Consider the following 21212-nt stretch of genomic DNA (forward strand, 5'->3'; position numbering starts at 1 on the left):
TACTCAATCCTAACCCAATCATAAACAGCCACCCGTCATATATATATATATTTTTTAAGTTCCAACTGGAAATGGCAGGTCATGGTTTGGGCAGGATTAGACCCAACCCCAAAGGTTGCCTGGTCCAGTCAGTAATTGTACCAGGAGTCCAGGGTCTCCCTAACTCACTCGACAGCTGGTAAAACACCATGGCCCCATGAGTAGCCTAACCAGGAAGATCTAGACAGAGAGACAGAGCAATCAGACACTAACTAATTCCACAAAGTACAGATACAAAATCAGGATTTTGACAATAGAAAACTCTCATAACAACATACCACTCCTTTCTAAAAACACGAAGCCCAAACCACACTCTAGGACACCCCACCAAGCAAGGATCAAACTCCCCCCACATCCACCCCAAAAGTTAAAAAGCATAATGCACAGAACATAGCGTGGAAGCTGAATGACCAGGATATACCTCAGTTAACCCATTCATTCCCTAACAATTCTTCATATTTCTGGTTATCTGTCACAGCTTTGGGTCTGCATTCCGGTTACCAGACATCAAGCTGCCACTGCTACTCCCACCCACCCGGTTGGGTTCTCCCACTCTAGCTGCCAAAGCCAGAACTTCAGGTGACATTTCCCAGCTTCCACTTTTCCTTCCCCAACTGGAACGCCTGGGATGTACTCCACCACCTAGCTCCCCCATGTCCTCTATTGTAGTCCTTACATCCGGGGATATTTCACCTAAACCACCATTATCCTTAATGTTCAGGCTGTCGTTGTTGTAAATTTGCCCTTCACAATGATCTGGCCCAGCCCCCACATCTCCCCATGCTGCTGCTTTTCTGCCCATTTCAATGTCTTCCACAGCTTTCCCCATGTTTGGGCTGATAAAACCCCCACCCACTGATCTACCTGGTAATCCAGGTTCCTTTGGTACCTTTGCCCGGAAATTGTTTTTAGATGGGGAAATGCTGGTGCAAAATATCTCCTTGAAGTTCTGCACCACTCCTTTGTTGTAGGGGTTGGCTCGTCGATCATATCGGTATCTGAAATTCTCATAGGTAGTCTGCAAAAGAATGGAATAGAGAAGGAAAATTCTGCTGTTAGGCACAATATTTTGACCTAAAATTTCGGCTACAGAATCATAGCATTAGGAAGATGAGCCCGTTACCTGATTTGTACTGATCAGATATAAATGGAATGCAGTTAGGCCACCGACAAACCACACTGATATGAAGGTGTAAACTATTAGCACAATGGAGGCAGGGGTCTTGATCATTGCTTTCCAAATCGTTGTCTCCTCTGAATCCATGATCCTCTTAATATAGACCCAGCAGAACCCAAACACATATATACAAAGAAGAGTCGTCGAGAAGACAAACATGAAGAAAAATCGATAATTACGCTGCACCCAGAATTGTGAAAGTGTTCAGATTCATGCATTGCCCACAAATTCAAGCACATGCATCATTCCTATCATGTTGGTGAAGATGACAACTGGAAAAATCGTCAAATCAACAGTAATAAATCTTCCACACTAAGTATTTTAGGTAATGTCAACTATAAGAAACTTAATAGCCAGAAATTCTGCATCTGTTAGTGACACTTGGATTTTTCATGAAGTCAAAACATGCTTCTTTTCAGTACAGACTAGCAACCATGTCCAGATGGGTTCAAGCACATAGGAGCTAGAGGTAATTCAAGAATTAGACTAACTTGAAATAAAGCATTTTTTTTTTTTTTCCTGCTCCAAAGTCTCCTTGATACAATTTAGAGCACTCTATTTTATGCATACCATCAAGCACAGCAGCTTGAGCCCATTTCATCAACTTTCTCCTTTTTGATGGGGTCAATTATCACTCTTCAGTTAATTATCATCCTCAGTATGAAGAGGAATTTCTTAATGCACACCATCATGAAAACAATAAATGCACAGATATAACCATCAAATCCGCATCCATGGTATAATGAGTCACTACCCACCCCATGAATGGTGTTGAGTTTTGTAAATGTTACTTCTTTGGATATAGGCTATACATCCAATATGTCATAAGGTCTAAAATAATTTATCTCTTACCAGTCCAATACACTGCCCAACCCAAGGGCAGTGGTGATCAAATCGTTCGACGCAGTTATTACATATGGAACAGTGTGAGCAGCGAGGAGGTCTATAAAGCATGCAGGTATCACAATACTTGATCTTGACAGTGACCCCATTGACCTCTACTTCTTTAATGCGAGGCAGACGTAACTGTGGTGTTTGGCCACCAACACCTTCTGCACTTCCATCATAACCTTCAGGCTCTGGAGGGTGGGCATTGCGAGGAATTATACCAGGATCTCTTCCAGAGGTTAGCAGTAGAAGAACTAAAACCTGAGAAATTGAACATCTCTATCAGCTGAGACTTGATATCATATTATATTTTATTAATATTTCTCTAAGAGGTCCACATACAAAACTCATAAACATGGATGGGGAAGGTTATTCATGCTCAACTTAGAGACAAATTTGCCTGTGCTACTGTTGAGGGATAATGGCAACTGGGAAGTATTTTGGCACACTACTCTTTTATAGTAAGCAGCCCTCTCCCTTGGCAATCTACCATCCAAGAAACAGACAAATCACAATGCATCCTAGTTGTTAATCTGGGCATTTCATGTCCATATTGCTATGCCAGATATACAGTTGACAATTTTTTAAGTATTTGATCATTGTATAAAATGGCCAAATCAACATCACAGATGCATGGATTGACTATAATTTTGACATCGGGATCAATGTATATGAGGACTGCCATGCTCCAAAAAGGTGGGCAAACAAATACATCCCAGTTGTCCTCCAACATTATCATACGGAGTAATTTGCGGTTTCTGTTTCCATCAAGTAAATGTCAGCTTCTTCCATATACTTAATGCATGGCTACATCTGGATATCAGAAAGCAATTGCTGGTCATGTCAATTGCCTTCTCAATTAGTTATCAACCAAATGTGCACCTATACAGACACGATTTGTCACACCCCAAATTGAGTAAAAACACTTGGCCAAATAAAAATGGAGAATGAACATTTTGAAGAAGAAAGGTCATTGACATTGCTTAAAAGTATAAAAATAAAAAAGGGCACCAGGTGAGTATATCCAACTTCCTGGAGTCCAGGTTGTCCATGGTCATTGTTAGAATCTTCCTTAGAGCAGCTCACTTTCCTGGATGGGATTCACCAGGAAAAAAAAAAAAATCACCAACTCAAACCCTCATCAAGCACACATGCACAAGCTAACTAATATTATATACAACAAACTACACGATCATGATCTCCAATCAATGTCAACCAAATGAAACCCATGTTTGTAAAGCGATGTCAATATGCTCTCAAGAGAGTGGACAACCCTGTCCTACAGTTAAAGGAACTAAGGTCTAGAATTCCTAAAAAAAAAGGGTAAATTGAACAAACCACACCAAAATTGAATGTACTTAGGTAGTGAACCCACAAGAACTAAATGTTGCCAATTTTTATAAAGTGAATAAATAATAACGTTTCAAATTCATTCCACGACCACCACTACAATATCTCTCTTCCCCTCCAAGCAATCTAGTCACTACAGAAATTCTCTTAAATGGCTCACACCCATGAGTGCAGCCATTGATTTTCCTTGAATATGCCCACCTTATCAGTTGAATTCCTCTCATCTTGGCACAAGGATATCCAACACCTTGGCCTCTGAAATTCTAATAACATCCATATGTACTTTTGTAATAGACTTAGTTACTTCACAAAAGAACTTTACAGCATTAATAACTGATAGTACTTAATGTGTCCCCACCAGAGATCTTACATCAGGTCCAGATATAGCACATCTGAAGTGGAGCTGCAGTGTCCTTTAACATGGGTTAAAACACTTTTGACAACTTCTAGTCTCAGTTAGTTGTTCATACCCAATAAGAAAGCCATGCACAAGATATGCTTTCATTAGTAAAACTAAATAATAAGCCATTGTGGAAGCTACCTTCACCAGTCAAAATTGGAACAAAAAAATGTAAGAGAAAAAAATAAAATCTCTAACAGCTAAAGATAGGAAAGGAGAACTCACATAAAAAGTGAATACAACAGCAACAACCATTATTGATATTCCCAAGTGATGAGGATAATCATCCATCAGTTTTCTGGCAACAAAGACACAGAAAACCGTAACAGGAGCAACAATAAGGAATATGGTCAGCCCCAGAGATCTAACATCGGGTCCAAATATAAGCCTCCCCTGAAGAAAAAATATCTGCAGACAAGTAATGAAACAGATGGTGACGTCCCGAGCATGGAAATAAAAAACACTCATTATCATTTCCACATAATGAATTCAAACCTTAAATGTCTAAGATACTTTAATGCCAGACAAAAGTAAACTAAAAGTGACTCCCCACATACCTTTTCACTTGAAAAGCATGCTGAGTATTCAAAATCCGTGCTTTCAAGTCTTACGCTATTTATTTGTTTTAATTGAATCAGAGTTGTTCATAATTAACAAAAATAATTATGCTCTCTTTGGTCATTAAGACTACAAACACAGCTACATTCTAGAAACCGTAATGTGGGAAAACTTGGAAAATAGAATAACCAAAATATTTTTGTAGTTGAGGTTGATGGGCAAAGCTAGTAAGATCACAAGATGAAATTAATAAATTCAATAAAATTATGGGTCTAGCAGCTCTACCTTCATATGAAATAAAGGAAGGAAATAATTGAGATGTTTTGACGTTTTGCCCATGTGTAACATCCCCACCACCCTCCAAACAGGTAAAACAAACCCCAAAAACACATGCACAAAGAAAAGGACGCCAAATAAAAGGGGCAGCTATGAGGAGAAGATTTAGTGTACTAGAAGACCCTAACAAGGATGAGATGGTCAACTGCGACACAAGTATACCTCACAGAGAAATACTAAATCACAAACACTTGTTCCGGAAGAATATTTCAAAAAACCCAACAAGGCACATGTTGCCAGTCCACCAAACCCAAACAACTATAATGTGGCATTAAGATTGTGAACATCAGAACACTACATGAGTATTTACAAAATGCTGCCCATCTGGCTCAAGTGGTAAAGGGTTGGTTGAGAGCTTGTTAGAGGTTCCAGGTTCAAGTCCTGAATGCACCCCTAGCTTTAATATAGCATATTTCCAAGCAAATCAACCGATACACTCTTGTTGCATTTACAAATTCAGGATTTTTCCTCATTGCCCAAACACTCAGGGTTCCATGCTGATTGCAAACTTACTTTCATAAATGATAGAAAAAGTTTGATTTGCTAACTAAAAATGTTAAACATATTGTTCGGAAAATAAAATAGAAATCATTTTAAACCATTTACACTGACATGCCGGAGTTTGACCTGAACGAATTATATATTCCTAATACTAAAATTAATAAACCCAGAAAGTTTGAAGCTACTTACATTAATAAACAACATTATACTATGAACCTATTAGACGACTCTAATATAAAAATTAACAAAACACCATGCATAATTTGAGCACAAATTTTATTTTTTTTTAAAAAAAAGAACAAAGAAAAAGAAAAAAGCAATAAATGCACAAGAATATAAGAAAAAATATCAAGGACCAAAATTCTCCTTCTGGACATAAAAAATGGAGAAAACTTGAAAAGAAAGCAAAGGAGCTGGGCTTACATTGCTGCCTTTCCAGGTCTGGTAAGTTCGTAAAGCATCCGAACCACTTGTGGATCCAGAACCCGGATCCGTCCCCTGTGGAGGAGGAACCACATACATCTTTCTCTCACTCTCACTCCTACTCCCACCCTTGATTCTCGCAGCCAGCTTGAGATCGCGAGTATGAAATTCCAACTATGAAACAAGAAAAACAACTGCGGAATAGCTGTTCTAGGGTTTAGGCTTCACTGGCACGGACCTAAATTAGAAACGTGAGATGCCGGCGACCTACGACGATCACAGAGCGTCGCCGGCGGGGTGGAGTGATTGGCGAGTTTTCTTGCGCCGACATGCCATGAGGAGGTAGTGGAGGGGAAAGGGTTTTGGTTTGTCCACGCTTTCCTTTTCACGAAACAGAGATTTGAGATTCTCACTGGGGTTGTCTGGGTGCGATGAGGAGGTGCACCTTTACAGGTGGTCTTGGCGACGTGGCGGATTGTTATTGGTATGTTTCCTGAGCAGACCAATTTTAGTGGGGTGACCGCTTTGCCTTCCCCCCCAACTTGGATCGCCCACCGGCTCGCCGCTCCACCTTTGTCAATCCCCCTTCTTCATCCAACTATTTACCGTTTTGCCACTCTCATTTATTTACTAATACTATCAAAGCCTTGCCATGCTTAAAAAAATAATAAACATAAAATTAATCTATTGAAATGAAGAAATAATCCAAATAGTAAAAATAACCCATAACCGATTTTTAACATAAATACCGTTAAATTAACCGATATTTAATATAAAGATCTTTAACATAAATTATTTTTTAGATTAAAATATAGGGAGGAGGATTAGATTTATGAATGTGAGGTTTACATGCCCTTTTTTCCTCTTGGTCGGTAATGGAATGGAGGTGACAAGCCATGATTAAGAGTGGAAGAAAAAGAGGGAGAGTTTTTCAATTTTTAATGGCCATATTGCATTCAAAGTTAGATATATTAGTGGAGACGAGTGGTATGAATATAGTAGTAAGCTTTGAATAAAGTTGAATGGGGTAATAATTGGTATTGTTGTTTTGAGGGTTGACTCGTGAGACATGTAGGGTGGAGGGTGGCCAAATGGAATCAAAGGATGAAGATGGGAGGTGACAAAAGGTGAATAACGAATATATTAATTTTGAATTTGCAATTCTCAAGCATCCAACAACACACTCAAAGCTCTTTCCCTTACAAGTTATACAGATCTATTCAATGCTCTTCTTCCTTTGGAAAATATCAAATATGTTGCGCCGGCACCAGCTAACCGACGTTGAATTGGTCGTTTGTAGGTGGGTCTACTAGGACAAATTTGTTACTTCTGGCACAACTTCGCAAACGGTTCTATGGTGTAGTGGTTAGCACTCTGGACTTTGAATCCAGCGACCTGGGTTCGACTCCCGGTAGGACCTTGCATTTTTTTTTGTGTGGATTATGATTTTGTTCACTGAAAAATGAGCCCTTTTAAGCAACCACATTTTGTGTTTGAGAGAAATACAAAACTTGAGAAAATATAGGGAATGTGATGATCATGAACCCAGTTGGATCCATAAATCCCTCCTCTACCATGCATGCTAAATCCTCCTCTGGAAGATGAGCCCTAGTCCTTCAACATTTCTGCGAAGGAGAAGAAGTTTGTGTAACAAAAATAATGGCCGATGGGGGGACTTAATCTTGAGAGGATGTAGTTCCATGGACCTCAATGGTTCTCCAGCCCAACCACATCTGCCCCATCTTGAATGTTAATGTTCAGTGCATTGGACAAATGTCACCTCATTTTAAAATAGCAGAGCAAAATTTTGTGTACAAAGTCGATATATTTAGGCTTACCAGATCCATTTTTACAGTCATTTATTCCTCTCCCAAGTTCTCTTCTTCCTTCACAATTTTTAAGCTTTTGGATTCTTCTGTCATGGACAAATTTGCGTTTTTACCCTTTTTCTGTCCAAGAATTCGAAAAGTGACAGATGAGAATGGAAAGGTGGGAACTGTGAAACTCTATTAGCTATTACAACTACTACTCTGCCCTTTTTCTTTCATGTCTCTCCAACTCTCCCCCCACTTCTTGGCCTCTGCAACTGCTTGCTCCCGATCTATGGTGCTGTTCAACTTCTTCCCCACTTCTATTGTCTCCTTCTCAGGGCCTTTCAAATCTGCCCCATTCTCAGATGTCCTTACTCCTCTCTTCCTCGAATCCTTGTCTGCGTTGGGATCATAGGGATGGGCCACCAAGTAATCCAAAGCAAGCACCACTTCTTTCATTAGGGGACGGGCATTAGCATTTTCCCGGACACACATGGATGCCAGCTCTATAGCGTGGTGTAGAGCAGACTCTGGGAACTGGCCCTTCAGCCGTGGATCTGCCAACCGGGGATAGTTCTTGGGGTCTTTTAATATGGGGAGTACCTGCAAACAGAAAAGGAAACAAGAAAAATTAACAACACCCATTAGCTACAAATACAAAATTTAAGTCATTTAATTATGATTACACACAAGTAAAATAAATTCTTGTGAATTAAACTATCTAGGAATGGAATGGGTTGTGTTGCATACTTGCAACTGTCCTGCTACTCAGCTTCACCATGTAGCCACTTTAGAGATGTTATTCACTTAAGATTTGGTCTAATTGAGAAGACATATAAGGGGGATTTACCCTATCAACAAGCATCTTTTTTCCATGGCCACGGGTGGGATCTATTGCAAATTGTCCAGTGATCAGCTCCAATAAAACTACCCCAAAACTATATGTGTCAGACTTGATTGTTAGTTTCCCCGTTGTGGCATACTCAGGAGCACAGTAACCATGGGTGCCCATCACCCTGGTCGAGACATGGGACTTATCTTCAACTGGACCGAACTTAGCGAACCCAAAATCAGACAGTTTTGGATAGAAACCCTCATCCAACAAAATGTTAGATGATTTTAGGTCTCTGTATATGACAGGAGGCTGCGCTTCATGGTGTAGGTAGCTCAATCCTTTGGCTGCACCACATGCTATCTTCATCCTTGTGTTCCAATCCAATGGCTCCTTATCCGGGGGAAGATCTGCACAAGCACCTCAAGACCATTGATAACACAATTATGTGTATGGTTTGAGCAATTGAAAATTAAAAGCTAGAATAAAGCCTTGACAATCTCCTTCCAACAGTAAGGATTCCCAGAGTGACAGAAATATAAGCATATGAAGACACAAAAATTGAGAGCGCTTTCACTATTCAGCATGTCGATAAGAACTTAAATATTAGATCTATAGATTACCCTGTGCAGATGGCATCTTGTCAATATCACTATCATCACTGAATGGGGAACCCCCACAAGAATCACTTGCACAAAAATTTAATACTGCCTTTATTTCAAAAATTGGTTGCAGTAACAGAGGGCAGCATTTGAGATGGAATAGTGCACTTCCATTTTTCTTATTCATTATTTATACTGGAATTTGTGAAAATAGAAATTCCAACATAAAATTATTAATCAAGCATACTGGGGAAATCATCCGTGATTTTACTAGGAAGAATCATTTGCAAATTGGGGTCTACTTCAAGTATTGTTTTTCCACCATAGTTCCCACTCTTCTAACTATGAAAAGGTCCAGAGAGGTGGTTACTTAGTGTAAATTAGACCTGGAAAGAAGTCAAAAATATTGTTCAACATGTTGCCACGCTAAACTATCGATGAAGATACAAATGATTAACCGAGATAAAGTGAAAATGTTTCCACAAATTATGTATCAAAGAAATACAAGTTTTCAACTGAAACTAACTTCAATCAGGTCAAATTTTTATCACACAGCATACCCTTTACTCCCATGCTTAACTAGAGGCCCGAAAAAAGGCTTCAAATAACAGAGAATGATGCATACAAGAAATGGAGATGATTTCATTTGTTGGTCAGTTCCGTTTATGATTGGCACTAAGGAGCTTGAGTCACCCCACCTCCACCACAAAATAAAGAAGGGAGTACAGACCAAAATTAATCTTAGTTTTGTAATATTGTTAAGAACTTGTTTCAGTGTGGAAATCATGGAAATCTAGTGTCTTTAACTAAAAAATTGAAATCTATACTGAACTTCAAAAATGGTGGTATTCATTGACTACCCTTTTTAGATTGCTTTCCTTCATGAAACCTGGACTGACATAAATGATTTATTATCCTTTTTAGAGTTTTTTTTTTCTTCTTCATGAAACGAGAGAGAAACCAAAGTATATTTAGTAAATTCAGGAATAATGAAACGGAAAATACTACCATGGAGGTGACGTTCCAAGGATCCTAAAGGCAAGAATTCATAGACGAGAAGGCGCTGGTCCCCTTCAGCACAGTAACCTATCATATTGACAAGGTTTGGGTGGCACAGGAGAGAAAGCATCAGAACTTCTACCAAAAATTCCTTATTCCCTTGGAGCCCACTCTTATTTAGCATTTTAACAGCTACAACCTGATAAAAGGAATGAAAAGAATCTAGTAAATCCCTTATGATTATTATTATAGGACACAAAAGAATGTGCGGTCCCTACAACAAAAGTTTGAAGTGCAACCAAAAGATTAGTGATGAAGAAAATTTTACCTGATCCAGTCCTTCAATTTTCCCTTTATAAACAGTCCCAAATCCACCTTCTCCTATAAGGGACTCTTGCCTAAAATTGTTTGTTGCAGTTGCAAGTTCTCGGAATGTGAATGTACGAGTCTTGTTACCCGCAACCCCATCTGTTGCAACTGATGCTTCTGGTTTTGATCCTGCACTGATTCCAACCCATTAAACACCAAACGTAGTTTCATAATTAAAGAAATGAACTACTTTATGCTGGTACATATCTGCATTTAAAGTTCAAAATTCAAAATTTTAAATTCAGCAAAGCGGTATGCTAGTCAGCCTAAGCAAGTGACTCTTATGATGATATATTGCTTTCAGTCAGTTTCCTAAATGTTTCAGTTCACCAAGTCTGAAAGTTCAAAGATCACAGACTAGCCATTGGACTAGTTTATGGGGGCATAAAACATTTTTCATAGTAAGTAAGAACAGGCTCTTGAATTTTTTATTTTCCCTATCAGTGAATTGTTATCTTAAAATTGCTGTTATCTTTGCTAGAGTTCCCAATTCCTTTATGGCGTCATATATCTCATATTTGTGTCTTATGGATTGTGTGATCTCTCAACTTGTATCAAAATGTTCGTTAAGCTGACATAGAAGGACAATTAGGCATCAACGAACTGAAACTCAACATCACCAAGGCAACAAGCCCAAGCAAGTGATGACTGCTGAAAAGGGAAGGGACAAAACACTCTGTCACCTCTTTATAGGCAAAGTAACTTCACAGACAGCAGAAGTTTCTCTGGGTCCTTTCTATCCAATGTAAAAGAGGGAGAAACAGTTTCTCAATGTTTGCCACAGAACCTGGAGAAATTTTTAGTCAGTCCGGACATGAACATGCAAAAGAAGTATGAATATGGTTGGAACACAAGTTTACTTTTTTCGCAACAATTTATCAGTGGAATTGAGAGGGACTATGTAGCAAAAGATCCTGGCTCATTTCACCATTTCTTCACAACTGAAGTTGTTTAACAACTTTCATATTGCTCTTTGCTCAAGAATGTCCCAGGGAGATTGACTCAATCACGGATGACAGGATGTAAAGTTAACTCAATTATCATGACAACTCCAATGAGTTCTGTTCTCTGCACTCTTTCCAAAAGTCCAAAATGCTCAATCATTAATCTGCAAGTGAATATCCACATGCAACTACAAAGCATTTTCTTAATTATGTCCAATTATTTCTCGGAAACTGGACTTAACTGCTCCACATCCATATGCTATGCAGTTTTGGGCTGACCACCCAATTGCCAGAAGATTATACTCTTGGACCCCAATCTTGTTTCTTGAATGCTGATGAACTACCATAGAAAAGAGGCTAAACGTCAATCCATGACAATTACAGAAACAAATTTTATTTGTATTTGTTTATTCCAAGTGAAAATGGGGCATCCCAGTTCTAATAATGTTAGTGCAGTAAGTTTACAATCAATGTGGTCTTCCATGCCTGGACAATTGCAGTACTTAAGTTTCACCAACTGAATCCAAATCCAAGTTAAGAATACTGTCCTTCCCTCAACTTTAGATGAAGTACTAAGATGAGGGTCAGTTTTAAGCAACTTCTTTCACATTGCTAATTCTATCTTCTACTTCATATCTAGTTCAAAGGAGAAGTAGCTGCGATTGAAAAATCCAACATCCCAATATCCTAAACATTTCAATCCCAATAATTACTGTAATGACAATTGGGAAAAGAAAAACCAAAACAACATAATAAAGATGACCATTAAATACCTAACAACCCAATTGAGGTATGGTTGCCAGATTGTGATTATGTATGTGGAATCATCCTAATCCTGATTTTTCACCATCCTCCAATTTCCAGTGAATAAGATTATTGGTATCATACAAAACAAGAATTAGCGAAGAACCCAATTTCAAAATTCATAGAAAGGGAAAACCCAAGAACCACATCAGATGAATCAAACAAAGAAAGAAGAAATAAAAGAACAAAGACCTGAAGGCAGTTCAGGGTCGGTGGAGGTCCTGGATGGCTGTAATTTTTGCATACTGTCGCTGCCTCGGTATTTCCTCCCCTTCCTAAAACCAAAGCAGCGACAATACTCCATTGGTTCCACGATTGGCATTAGCAGAAACCATACGATGAAATTGAAAAAATGAGTCTGGTTTGTTTCTTGGGTTGCTGGGAAATGCGCGTGAGAGGAGGAATATATAGCACGCTTCCCAAGAACAATAAGAAGCTGCGAACACACGCTTTCATACAGAATCTTCAACTTTGTCTGATCCTGATCTGATGTCACACGTAATCATTTATTTGCAGCAAAATAATCATATTGTTACTATTATTATTATTATCATTTATTTTCATATTTGGCATTGTTTCAAAAGTTGAAAGCGTGTGTGGGCGCGGTCTGTTGCATTAACCAACCTCCCTCCAGTTTCGGTGATATGGCATAACTGACCACTGACCCTTTTGCTCAGGCAACCCCAAATGGACCAAGTTTCTCAATATCACAACCATATAGTTTCATTTCAAGTTTAAAGTTGTTCGATATTGATAAGACTAGGGTCTTATGTTTAAGATTTGTTCAATTGGATTATGGGCGGGGTCTCTGCTGTATTTTTTTTATTTTTTTTTGGTGTGATCGAGGAGCTAATTTATATCTGTTAATTGAAGCAACAGCATCATAATTGTAGGTCATGGGCCCAGGCTCATCATTGAAAGATCAGAGTTGAATAGGTTGAGGAGGGGCTCTGGGTGCTGAGTTTGCCAGTCCCACAGCCCCACCCATACCCCACTTCAGAAGCCCCCACTACAGCATTTGGTTTGCCATTTTACTAGGCGTGGGGAAAATTGTGGATCCTTTCATACCACCTCCTTTGGGAAGATTCTTTCGTAGTGTTGCAGGGTGTTCTCTTGGTTTGATGAGTCATCTCATAAGATTACCATTTCAAAAGAACACAAAATTTTAGAAATTTTAATCTCTTTCCTAAACAACTCTTGTGGATATGGTTTGAAAGTTTGCTTACTCTGTTAATATTTACATAATTTTTTCCCCTAAAAAATATCAAACACTAGAATGAAAATAAAAATCAACAAGAATCCCAAATCTCAATTCTTGACATTGACTAAATACTGAAAAGGAAAATTTTCATACAAATGCAACATCCATTACAAGGAAATATGATCCCTTTAATGCAGCTAAAGGATAAGAGAGCATCCTACCTAATATAGAACCATCCTTTATCCAAAGAAATTTAAATTTCCAACATTATGTATTCCATATATCATCTTCCATATCCTGGTAAAAGTAACCAATTTTGTGAAGTATTCCTGCAAGCTTCCAAACTTCAGTCATCTCCATGGTCTTGACTCCATCTAAGAAATGGGGAAAATCTGCTACATCCTGTGACCTTTAAAATTGGAAATTTCTCATATAGAGGAGAAAACAAGAGAGCAATTGCATACAAAAAGACAGAGGTATGCATCCACTTTGCACATGCCATTATCAGAAGAATGAAGCAATTTAATTCGGATACCATGAGAAATGGAGGCAATGCGGAGAGAAGTGCAGCTTAAACTACTACATTTGTGAAATTGGAAGAGTTAGTACAATATTTTTCCTCGAATTACAGAAAGTTAGAAGCTGATTTTCATCGAATGTACCCAAACCAGATAAATTGATTCCAAAGGCTTCCAACCTGCGGATATCCCGTGGAATGGGAGATTGCAAAAGTCCATCCCACCAAGCAGGAGGAAGAAGTGGTGTGTGAGCACATTGATTGGACTGGCTATGACAACTCAATGGGCCAGCAAATCTGTTCCAAACATGTCCCCAGCCCACTTGAGTCACCAAACCTTCCACCAACAAATTACTCTGGAAGCTGCTGAAGAAGGAAAAGTTCCAGGAACTAGAAGTACTCTCCTCTGAAAAAAGAAATAGGAAAATTAAAAAACTTCATCACAAAAAGGGATCTAGAAGCAGAAACTAGAGAAGTACCGAGTTTGTTTGCTGCAGCTAATGCAGCGACTAACTGAGCATAGGTAGTTCCCACACGCCTGTGAGCCCCAGAAACAACAGCATGCTTTGCACGTGATGCAAGAAAGAAGTCCACAAATGCAACCCATCTAGGAGCTGGCCCCCAATCCTTCACTCTGAAGTCCAACTTATGCACTCCATTTACCTCAGCAGATATGTTTCCCTTGTAAAGTTGATAATCAAAATGAATAACCTGGGAAGACTACAACTAAATTAGGAGGTAATGGGCAAGGAAATCTTTCATTTGCCATGAACACAATCAGAAAGCATGAGTTGAGATCTTGTGTCATAAAGGATCAACTCAACTAATAATAATAAAGGAAATTAAAGTACACAACAGTTTTCTGACTTCAAATTTCTGTAATGCTTCTTGATCAGGCAATTAAGAGTACATAGATATAAGTGCCTAACAAAATCAAAATTTTATAATATCGACGCTATTAAGATTGCAACATTTAACCATTCGTATAAAAACTAAAAGACAGACATGTTTTGAAATCATACATGGCAATATGAGTTACTACAAATTACCTCTGCAAACTCATCTACGATTGGTGTGATCTCTTTTACAAGAGATGGGGTATCTGAAATCAATACCACCCTGGGTCTAGACACCTCATGCAGATTGCGCATTGCTTTTCTGATGCAATTCAACGCTGCCTGCACTGCTCTCACAGACCTGATATAAAGGGCATAAGAACCTGCATCATTAGTCAGTTGAAGTCACACCCTTCCAGCAGCCACATCCAGACATTCCATGGGAATTTAACTATTCCACTATGTTTTACACAGCCTTTGGTGTATACCCAGTACATCTGCACATGTCTCTGTTTCATAGTATTTAGGTTCATCAAAATATATGGACGGTCCTTTATGCATTCATGAAATGGTGTAGTTTCTAATATTTGTTATTATTTTTGTTATTATCCATCATCCTTGTTGGCTCCCACCAAGGATGCATTTGTCCCTTTAGATTCTACATAAAATACAATTAAACAAATTCCACTTCTGTGCAACTTCTATGTGCACCCTTGGGAATTTTAATTTATAGGTTGGCTAGAAATTTTTTCATATGTAAAAGAAAAAACTAATTTTAAAAAGATAAATTATTTGCATTTTATGTTTGGGTGTCACAATAAAGATTCTGCATGCTCTAAGTAAGTGTGCTCATCAAATAGTTTCAGTCTATTCTTTTTCTTCCTTTTTTTTTTTTTGCCTCTTTTTCTCTACATTTCTGATAGGAACTCATCAAGCAATATTAGTCATCTGTAGTAAATATTTTGATTCTTCCAACAAATTATGTTTGTTCCAGGTTGATACTGAATCATTGATCATTTAGAAAGAGGCAAATTTTTGGAAGAAATAAAATCATTACTAGAAATAGTTTCTATCAACCTCAATGAGTCACCCAAGAAAGGAACCCACTACTTTCATCTGTTTAGCAGGAATACCTATTCATAAGCATTCTCATGTGCAATGAGATATCAGGATCCCCTCCACCACCAAGGACCCAATTCACTGCTGCTTTAACATCATCTGAAGGAGATATTAGAACTCTCATCAGCTCTCCATATACGTTAGCCCTAGACAGAAGAAATTCTGGAGATCCAAATAAATCAGAAGCAGCTTTCCTCATTTCAGGGTGTACATTCTTCAGAAAAAATTGAGCTGCCACAGCATCTGTTGTACCTTGGAACCTGCTTAAGGTCAATTATCATTCATGATACTTGTAAATCATAAAAGAGTTGGTCATAAAAAGTTCTCTCACTTTACCATATGATAGATTGCTCCCACTCCCTCCAATTGCTACAAAGGACATTGGTTTGTGCTGGCTTCTCAAAATTATCAATTCTCACAACCAGAGGTCTTCCATACTTCTCTTCACAACCATTCTGTCTCCACAGATGCTTGACTTCTCTCAGGGTAAAGGCAAGATCAGTGTAGGATATGTAATCCCCAAAAGGAAATTTGCCCCTGAATAGAAAGAATTAAAGCAATGATTAGTGGAAATAAAGCTCTACTATGACTTTAATTTCAAATTATGTCTCTCAGTCTGTACCCGATTCTATTATGTTGTTTTATTACAGTAAAATTTGAATATGATCAGGGAAAGACATTTTTCATGGACAATTTGGTAAAAACATATCCAAGATATAGTGCTTTTTTCAACCTTTTTCTTGGATACACAATCCAAGCCGTGAACTAACATTTATTTCTGGTGCATCCCCATCCCCACCCCCACCAAAAAAAAAAAAAAAATTGAGGTTTTGTCATTCCATTTCTTCTATGTGAAAGTACAGCACTATAAAAAAGATTGGATCTAAAAAGGCTACACAAAACTAGCATTTGTTTATAACTAAATTCATTATAGAGAAAAGCCAATTTTGAATATAAAACAGAAAGGCTGGAGAAAGAACCAATATGCCTGGTTTGCCCGATGATCAGGGACCGGTTCAACATGATACTCAATGCTGCAGCAGTCAAGATCTTGTACATTTCATTGCCAAATCCTGCTTCTGATGCCTTCCCCAGCACAAAACCATGACTACAGAAATGCACTGGAGGAAGGTCGCGGACTCTAGAAGCACCTGAAACAGAAATCAAACATGTGAGCATGTGACTCTCACAAGTATTTTTTGATACAGCACAGGTTTCCCTCTCAAAAATCATATGTCAAAATCCCTTAGATAGGCACATACTAATGATGATGTTCATAACAGGGGATAGTAAAAATTAAAAAGACAAGAAAATAACAAAAGAGAAAACTGTCTCTGTAGACTCTTCAAATCAAGAAGATAAAACTCGATCAAGTTTACATGCACTTAGGAAAATTGAATAGAATGACAGCACATGGTCACAGCACGCAATAGTGTAAACAATTTCCTGGCAGGAGATATTGCAAATTTTCAAGGACATGCAAATAAAATTTAATTAAATTGAAAAAGGAAACCAGTGGTCCAGCATCAAGTCATCCTATGATTTATTTCAAAAACCTCTGCCACATGCTTCAAAGGAGATCCTGCTGCCTAAACATTTTGTCATTCTAAAGCTGAGCCTAAAATTTAAATTTCAAAAAGGAAGACAGTAGAAAGTGGCAGGAACATCAATATCTTCTTCCTGATCAGGATAGTCTAGTATTTAAAAGAAAAAAACTACCCTTTTCCAAACTTTTGGAATTTAGAGGCATACGTATTTCAACCTGTATATGAACTGAATATCACATGCATGAATGTTATTTGATAAGACAATATCAAATGTTCATCATAACCTTCAGTTGCATATTAAATCCTCTTAAAACGACACATGAACACCAAATCTTTCCAAGTTTCGGCTATTAACAATTATACGTTACAAAGAGAATGAAGGAGCAGTATGGAAGAAAAAAAAAAGAGGAGAAAAGGGACAAAATACCAGTGGTGGAAAAGAAATTTGGATTAAGCCCAGTCAAACCAAGGAAAGAAAGTCTATCAGATCTATCCTTCTTTTCCTCTTTAACACATTTACATGCTTTGAATTTCCAAAAACACATATGATGTTAATGTTATCCACATATTCCTATTGCTTATTAAACATAAAACTCAGAAGCTCGATTATTTTCAATGCCATCAAACTGGTATTACTTATTAGACAAATTTTCACTTCAAAATTGCTTATCCCAGAGCAGTGCCAGATCATTGGTGTAATGGAGTCATAGAGTGATCATTGGAGGTATGCACTTTCACTCAAAAAATGAAGGATAACAGAGTTTAAGTGAGCCACTTGCATAGTTATAACATAATTTCAAGATAAATCTTCTTGTTAAACTGAAATTCTTAAATAAGTTATTATCTTCTATAAAGCTGGTTTTTGAGTTATCCAGTTTATTGCAAACACAGTAGGCAGTAGGCAGTAGGCAATAGGCAATGCATGTGAATTTGAAGAACAAAAGAACAAATATGCATTGAAATAGTAAAGATTCCAAAACAAAACATGTGATGACCTGCTCCCTCCATGTTAGAAATTGTCCACTCTGTGTACAATGATCCTTATGACTTTAAAATGAGTCTACACAATTAGGAGAAGTTTATCACATATATAGTATCAAAAACTTCTTCTCCCATCTAATGTGGGATATAATATTTACCCCTCGGTGGGACTCTATCATCCCATCCTACAAAGGATGTCTATTTGTCTAGCCCCACAATCCCATGGGACACAATGACAATGTTGTGTCTACATGGGGGGGGGGGTCATATATCCACATCGAATAAGGGAAGAAATTTCTAACACTATGCAGTGATCTTCTCTTAAATGTGTATACACGTTATAAAGATGTGAGGGTCTATTAGACTCAAAGCGAAAAATATCTACATGAAAGGGAGAGGAGCATTAGAAATAAATGTGATAAGTCATGAGGGTTTATCGGTCCAAAACGAACAATATCTACATGAGAGGGAGGGCTCGTGGGCCTGAAAGGATAATATAGAAGGGAACATGTTGGTATAAAACACGCAATCAAAATTACCACATTCAAGTACATAGTGCAGTATCTCAAGCTATACGATCAATGCAAAACCATTTCTCCTTCAATTAAATGTTTTATAACCCACATAGTAGCATTAGTCTTAACTGAGCAGAGCGGTTGGTTTTCTCAGCTACCAAACACATACCAAAAGCAAGCAAGCTAAAACTAAAAAAAGAAATTTCATCAAAATTGAGCACACATATACCATGCAAAGCAAAGTGATCTTGAATCATCCTTCTGACTCTGAGGTTCTCCTCCCGAAACCCTCCAACAAAAATTTCCCCCATTTCTTCGACCGTGGCGCACCCCTTTATATCGCTTCCAAAACTCACATTTCCCTCAAGAGATTTGATGGGAAACGGGTTTCCGATAGAAGGGTCGACGGATCTCATAGTGAGAAGAAAGAGGCCAAAGAAAGTAAAGATCGAGCATACCCAGAGAAATACGTGGAAGGACAGTAGCCTCCGTCTGGATCGGATGCAAATGCACCCCATCAGTCTGTTTGTGTTCCAGTCCTGGAATTAAACCAGGGTCTTGTGCATCTAGAGATGAGGTTTCCCAGCTCCCCGATTCCCTAGTTTGAGCTCGTCCGGCTTCGCTTCAGCTCTTGGTTTTCTTTCTACTTGGCCAAAATAATAATTTTTATTTTATTTTGTAACCTATTATATTAAATCCAGTGAAAAACATGTTTTCTCAGGGTCAAGGGTTCAAAACGCGGGTTTTTTTTAGTTAAAAGATATGATTTTTCTCGTAATACCAAAAATAGGAAAAAAACATGGAAATTGTATAAAATGAATTTAAATTATATCACCTCATTTTTTTTAATGATAAAAATAAATTAATTAAATTCTCGTGTAAAAGTAAAATCTTGATTTGAAAAAGTGAGTTTTAATTTAATTATTTTCAAAATATAATTTAAAATGAAAATATTAAAATTATTTTTTAAATGATTTCAACATGATTTTTTATTATGAAAATGCTAAATATATGCAAAAAAAATCTATAAAAAATAAACATTGCTTTCTTTCAAATATATGGAAATTACACTTTAAAAATTATATTATTAATATTCAATTTTAAGGAAAGTTTTATTGATTACTTTCAACAATGTTACTAAAATGTTATATTATTAATAATAAAATAAAATAAGAAAATAAAAATAAGACTAAAAATATATTTAAATTATAGAAAATATTTATTTTTACTTAAAATTTAACTTATATAATTATAAACCATAAAATTAAATTGAATTAGAAAAATAAAAATTTAAAAGATATAAGTAAAAGTCTATTAATATGTAGTGCTTTTCTTTTTCAATTTTTTTAATACAAAAATAAATAGAAAATGTTAAAATATTTAAAAAAATTTAAAAGGTAAAATAAATGTAGGCATTTGGAGATCAAAATAAGAGAGTAAAAGAGTGAGAGTAAAGTAAAAATGAAGAATATATAAAAGTCACAGAAGAATAGGACTCGCAGATACATTCACTTTTTTTTATTTTCTTCAAGAATAGTTTTGTTTTTCATATTTTATATCCTTAGCATCAATTATACAAAATACGTGAAACTTAAATCCATTATCTGCTTTAACTAGCCCTAAATCATAATTGTCAATTTCTTTTATCATCTTTTATCTTATTTTTTGAGAACAAATAAATATAGGGCATGGAGGAAAACAGAGAAGTGGTGGTGGTGGATAGAAGCGGGGGATAAGAAAGAAATAGGAAGAGTGGCAATGGAAGTGGGTCTCTAAGGGGTTTTAGTGTCTTTCTAAGAAGACATGAAATAAACTGTGACGATTAAGTCATGTAAACTTATTAGACGGGTGTAAGATTAAAATCTCTTAAATAGGTATGTGAACGTATTAAACAAGTATGTAAATTTTATAGGAAAAAATAAAACCTAACCAACCAAAATTAGATAATAAATATTTTTATTTATCTATATTTAATTTTAAGATAATAAATACAAATAAACAATTGATAATTTTTAAGATAAGAGAATTACAAATATTAATAGATTAGTAAATTTTATTCTTGTCATGATTTTATCTATTAATATAAAAGAGAAGATGAATAAATATATTAAAATTTTTAATTATTTATATATTTTAAAAATTATAATTATTTAGTTTTTAATAAAATTTAAATTATATATTTATGATGTCACCTATTCAATTACGGTTCAATAATCAGTTGGACCAATAAACCATAAACCAGTAACTTTGCTAGTTCAATTATAAAAACATTAAAAAAATTCATTACAATTATGCAACACCATATATGAACTTTAATTAAATAACTCTTTTGAACAATAAAAGAGAAAACAAAACAAAAACAAACATAACTCATTCCAACTTAACTTATAAATGTTTCACGTTGCTTCTCTCCCCGACTTAGCCTTGGTTCTAGACTTCCATTGATTTTTGAGATTTCACTTA

General features: G+C 36.8%; 3 protein-coding genes and 1 non-coding gene across 5 annotated transcripts; 1 reads left to right on the forward strand and 3 right to left on the reverse strand.

Moving 5' to 3' along the window:
* Positions 1-230: 230 nt before the first annotated feature.
* LOC100244622 (probable protein S-acyltransferase 7) lies at positions 231-6204 on the reverse strand. Its single transcript, XM_002273121.5, has 5 exons — positions 5673-6204; positions 4080-4262; positions 2069-2365; positions 1163-1396; positions 231-1057 (listed from the first exon to the last, which is right to left on the reverse strand). The coding sequence occupies exons 1-5, from the start codon at positions 5769-5771 to the stop codon at positions 512-514; spliced, it is 1359 nt and encodes a 452-aa protein (XP_002273157.1). The 5' UTR covers positions 5772-6204; the 3' UTR covers positions 231-511.
* Positions 6205-7020: 816 nt separating this feature from the next.
* Positions 7021-7092, forward strand: TRNAQ-UUG (transfer RNA glutamine (anticodon UUG)). Its single transcript has one exon. It is a non-coding gene; the product is annotated as a tRNA-Gln (tRNA).
* Positions 7093-7477: 385 nt separating this feature from the next.
* On the reverse strand, positions 7478-12519 carry LOC100259977 (probable serine/threonine-protein kinase PBL7). The gene is made up of 5 exons (XM_010662419.3): positions 12226-12519; positions 10245-10414; positions 9926-10115; positions 8334-8725; positions 7478-8086 (listed from the first exon to the last, which is right to left on the reverse strand). The coding sequence occupies exons 1-5, from the start codon at positions 12353-12355 to the stop codon at positions 7682-7684; spliced, it is 1287 nt and encodes a 428-aa protein (XP_010660721.1). The 5' UTR covers positions 12356-12519; the 3' UTR covers positions 7478-7681.
* Positions 12520-13716: 1197 nt separating this feature from the next.
* Positions 13717-19407, reverse strand: LOC100265179 (uncharacterized). 2 transcript variants are annotated; one of them, XM_002274954.4, is made up of 7 exons: positions 18979-19407; positions 16695-16857; positions 16043-16243; positions 15721-15966; positions 14801-14948; positions 14231-14462; positions 13717-14157 (listed from the first exon to the last, which is right to left on the reverse strand). In XM_002274954.4, the coding sequence occupies exons 1-7, from the start codon at positions 19265-19267 to the stop codon at positions 13814-13816; spliced, it is 1623 nt and encodes a 540-aa protein (XP_002274990.2). In that variant the 5' UTR covers positions 19268-19407; the 3' UTR covers positions 13717-13813. The 2 variants fall into 2 exon arrangements, with proteins under 2 accessions (XP_002274990.2, XP_019080213.1); XM_019224668.2 differs by having other exon boundaries at positions 14231-14471.
* Between the last annotated feature and the right edge of the window lie 1805 nt (positions 19408-21212).

Source organism: Vitis vinifera, chromosome 14 (genome assembly GCF_030704535.1).
Source record: "Vitis vinifera cultivar Pinot Noir 40024 chromosome 14, ASM3070453v1".
Lineage (NCBI taxonomy): Eukaryota > Viridiplantae > Streptophyta > Magnoliopsida > Vitales > Vitaceae > Vitis > Vitis vinifera.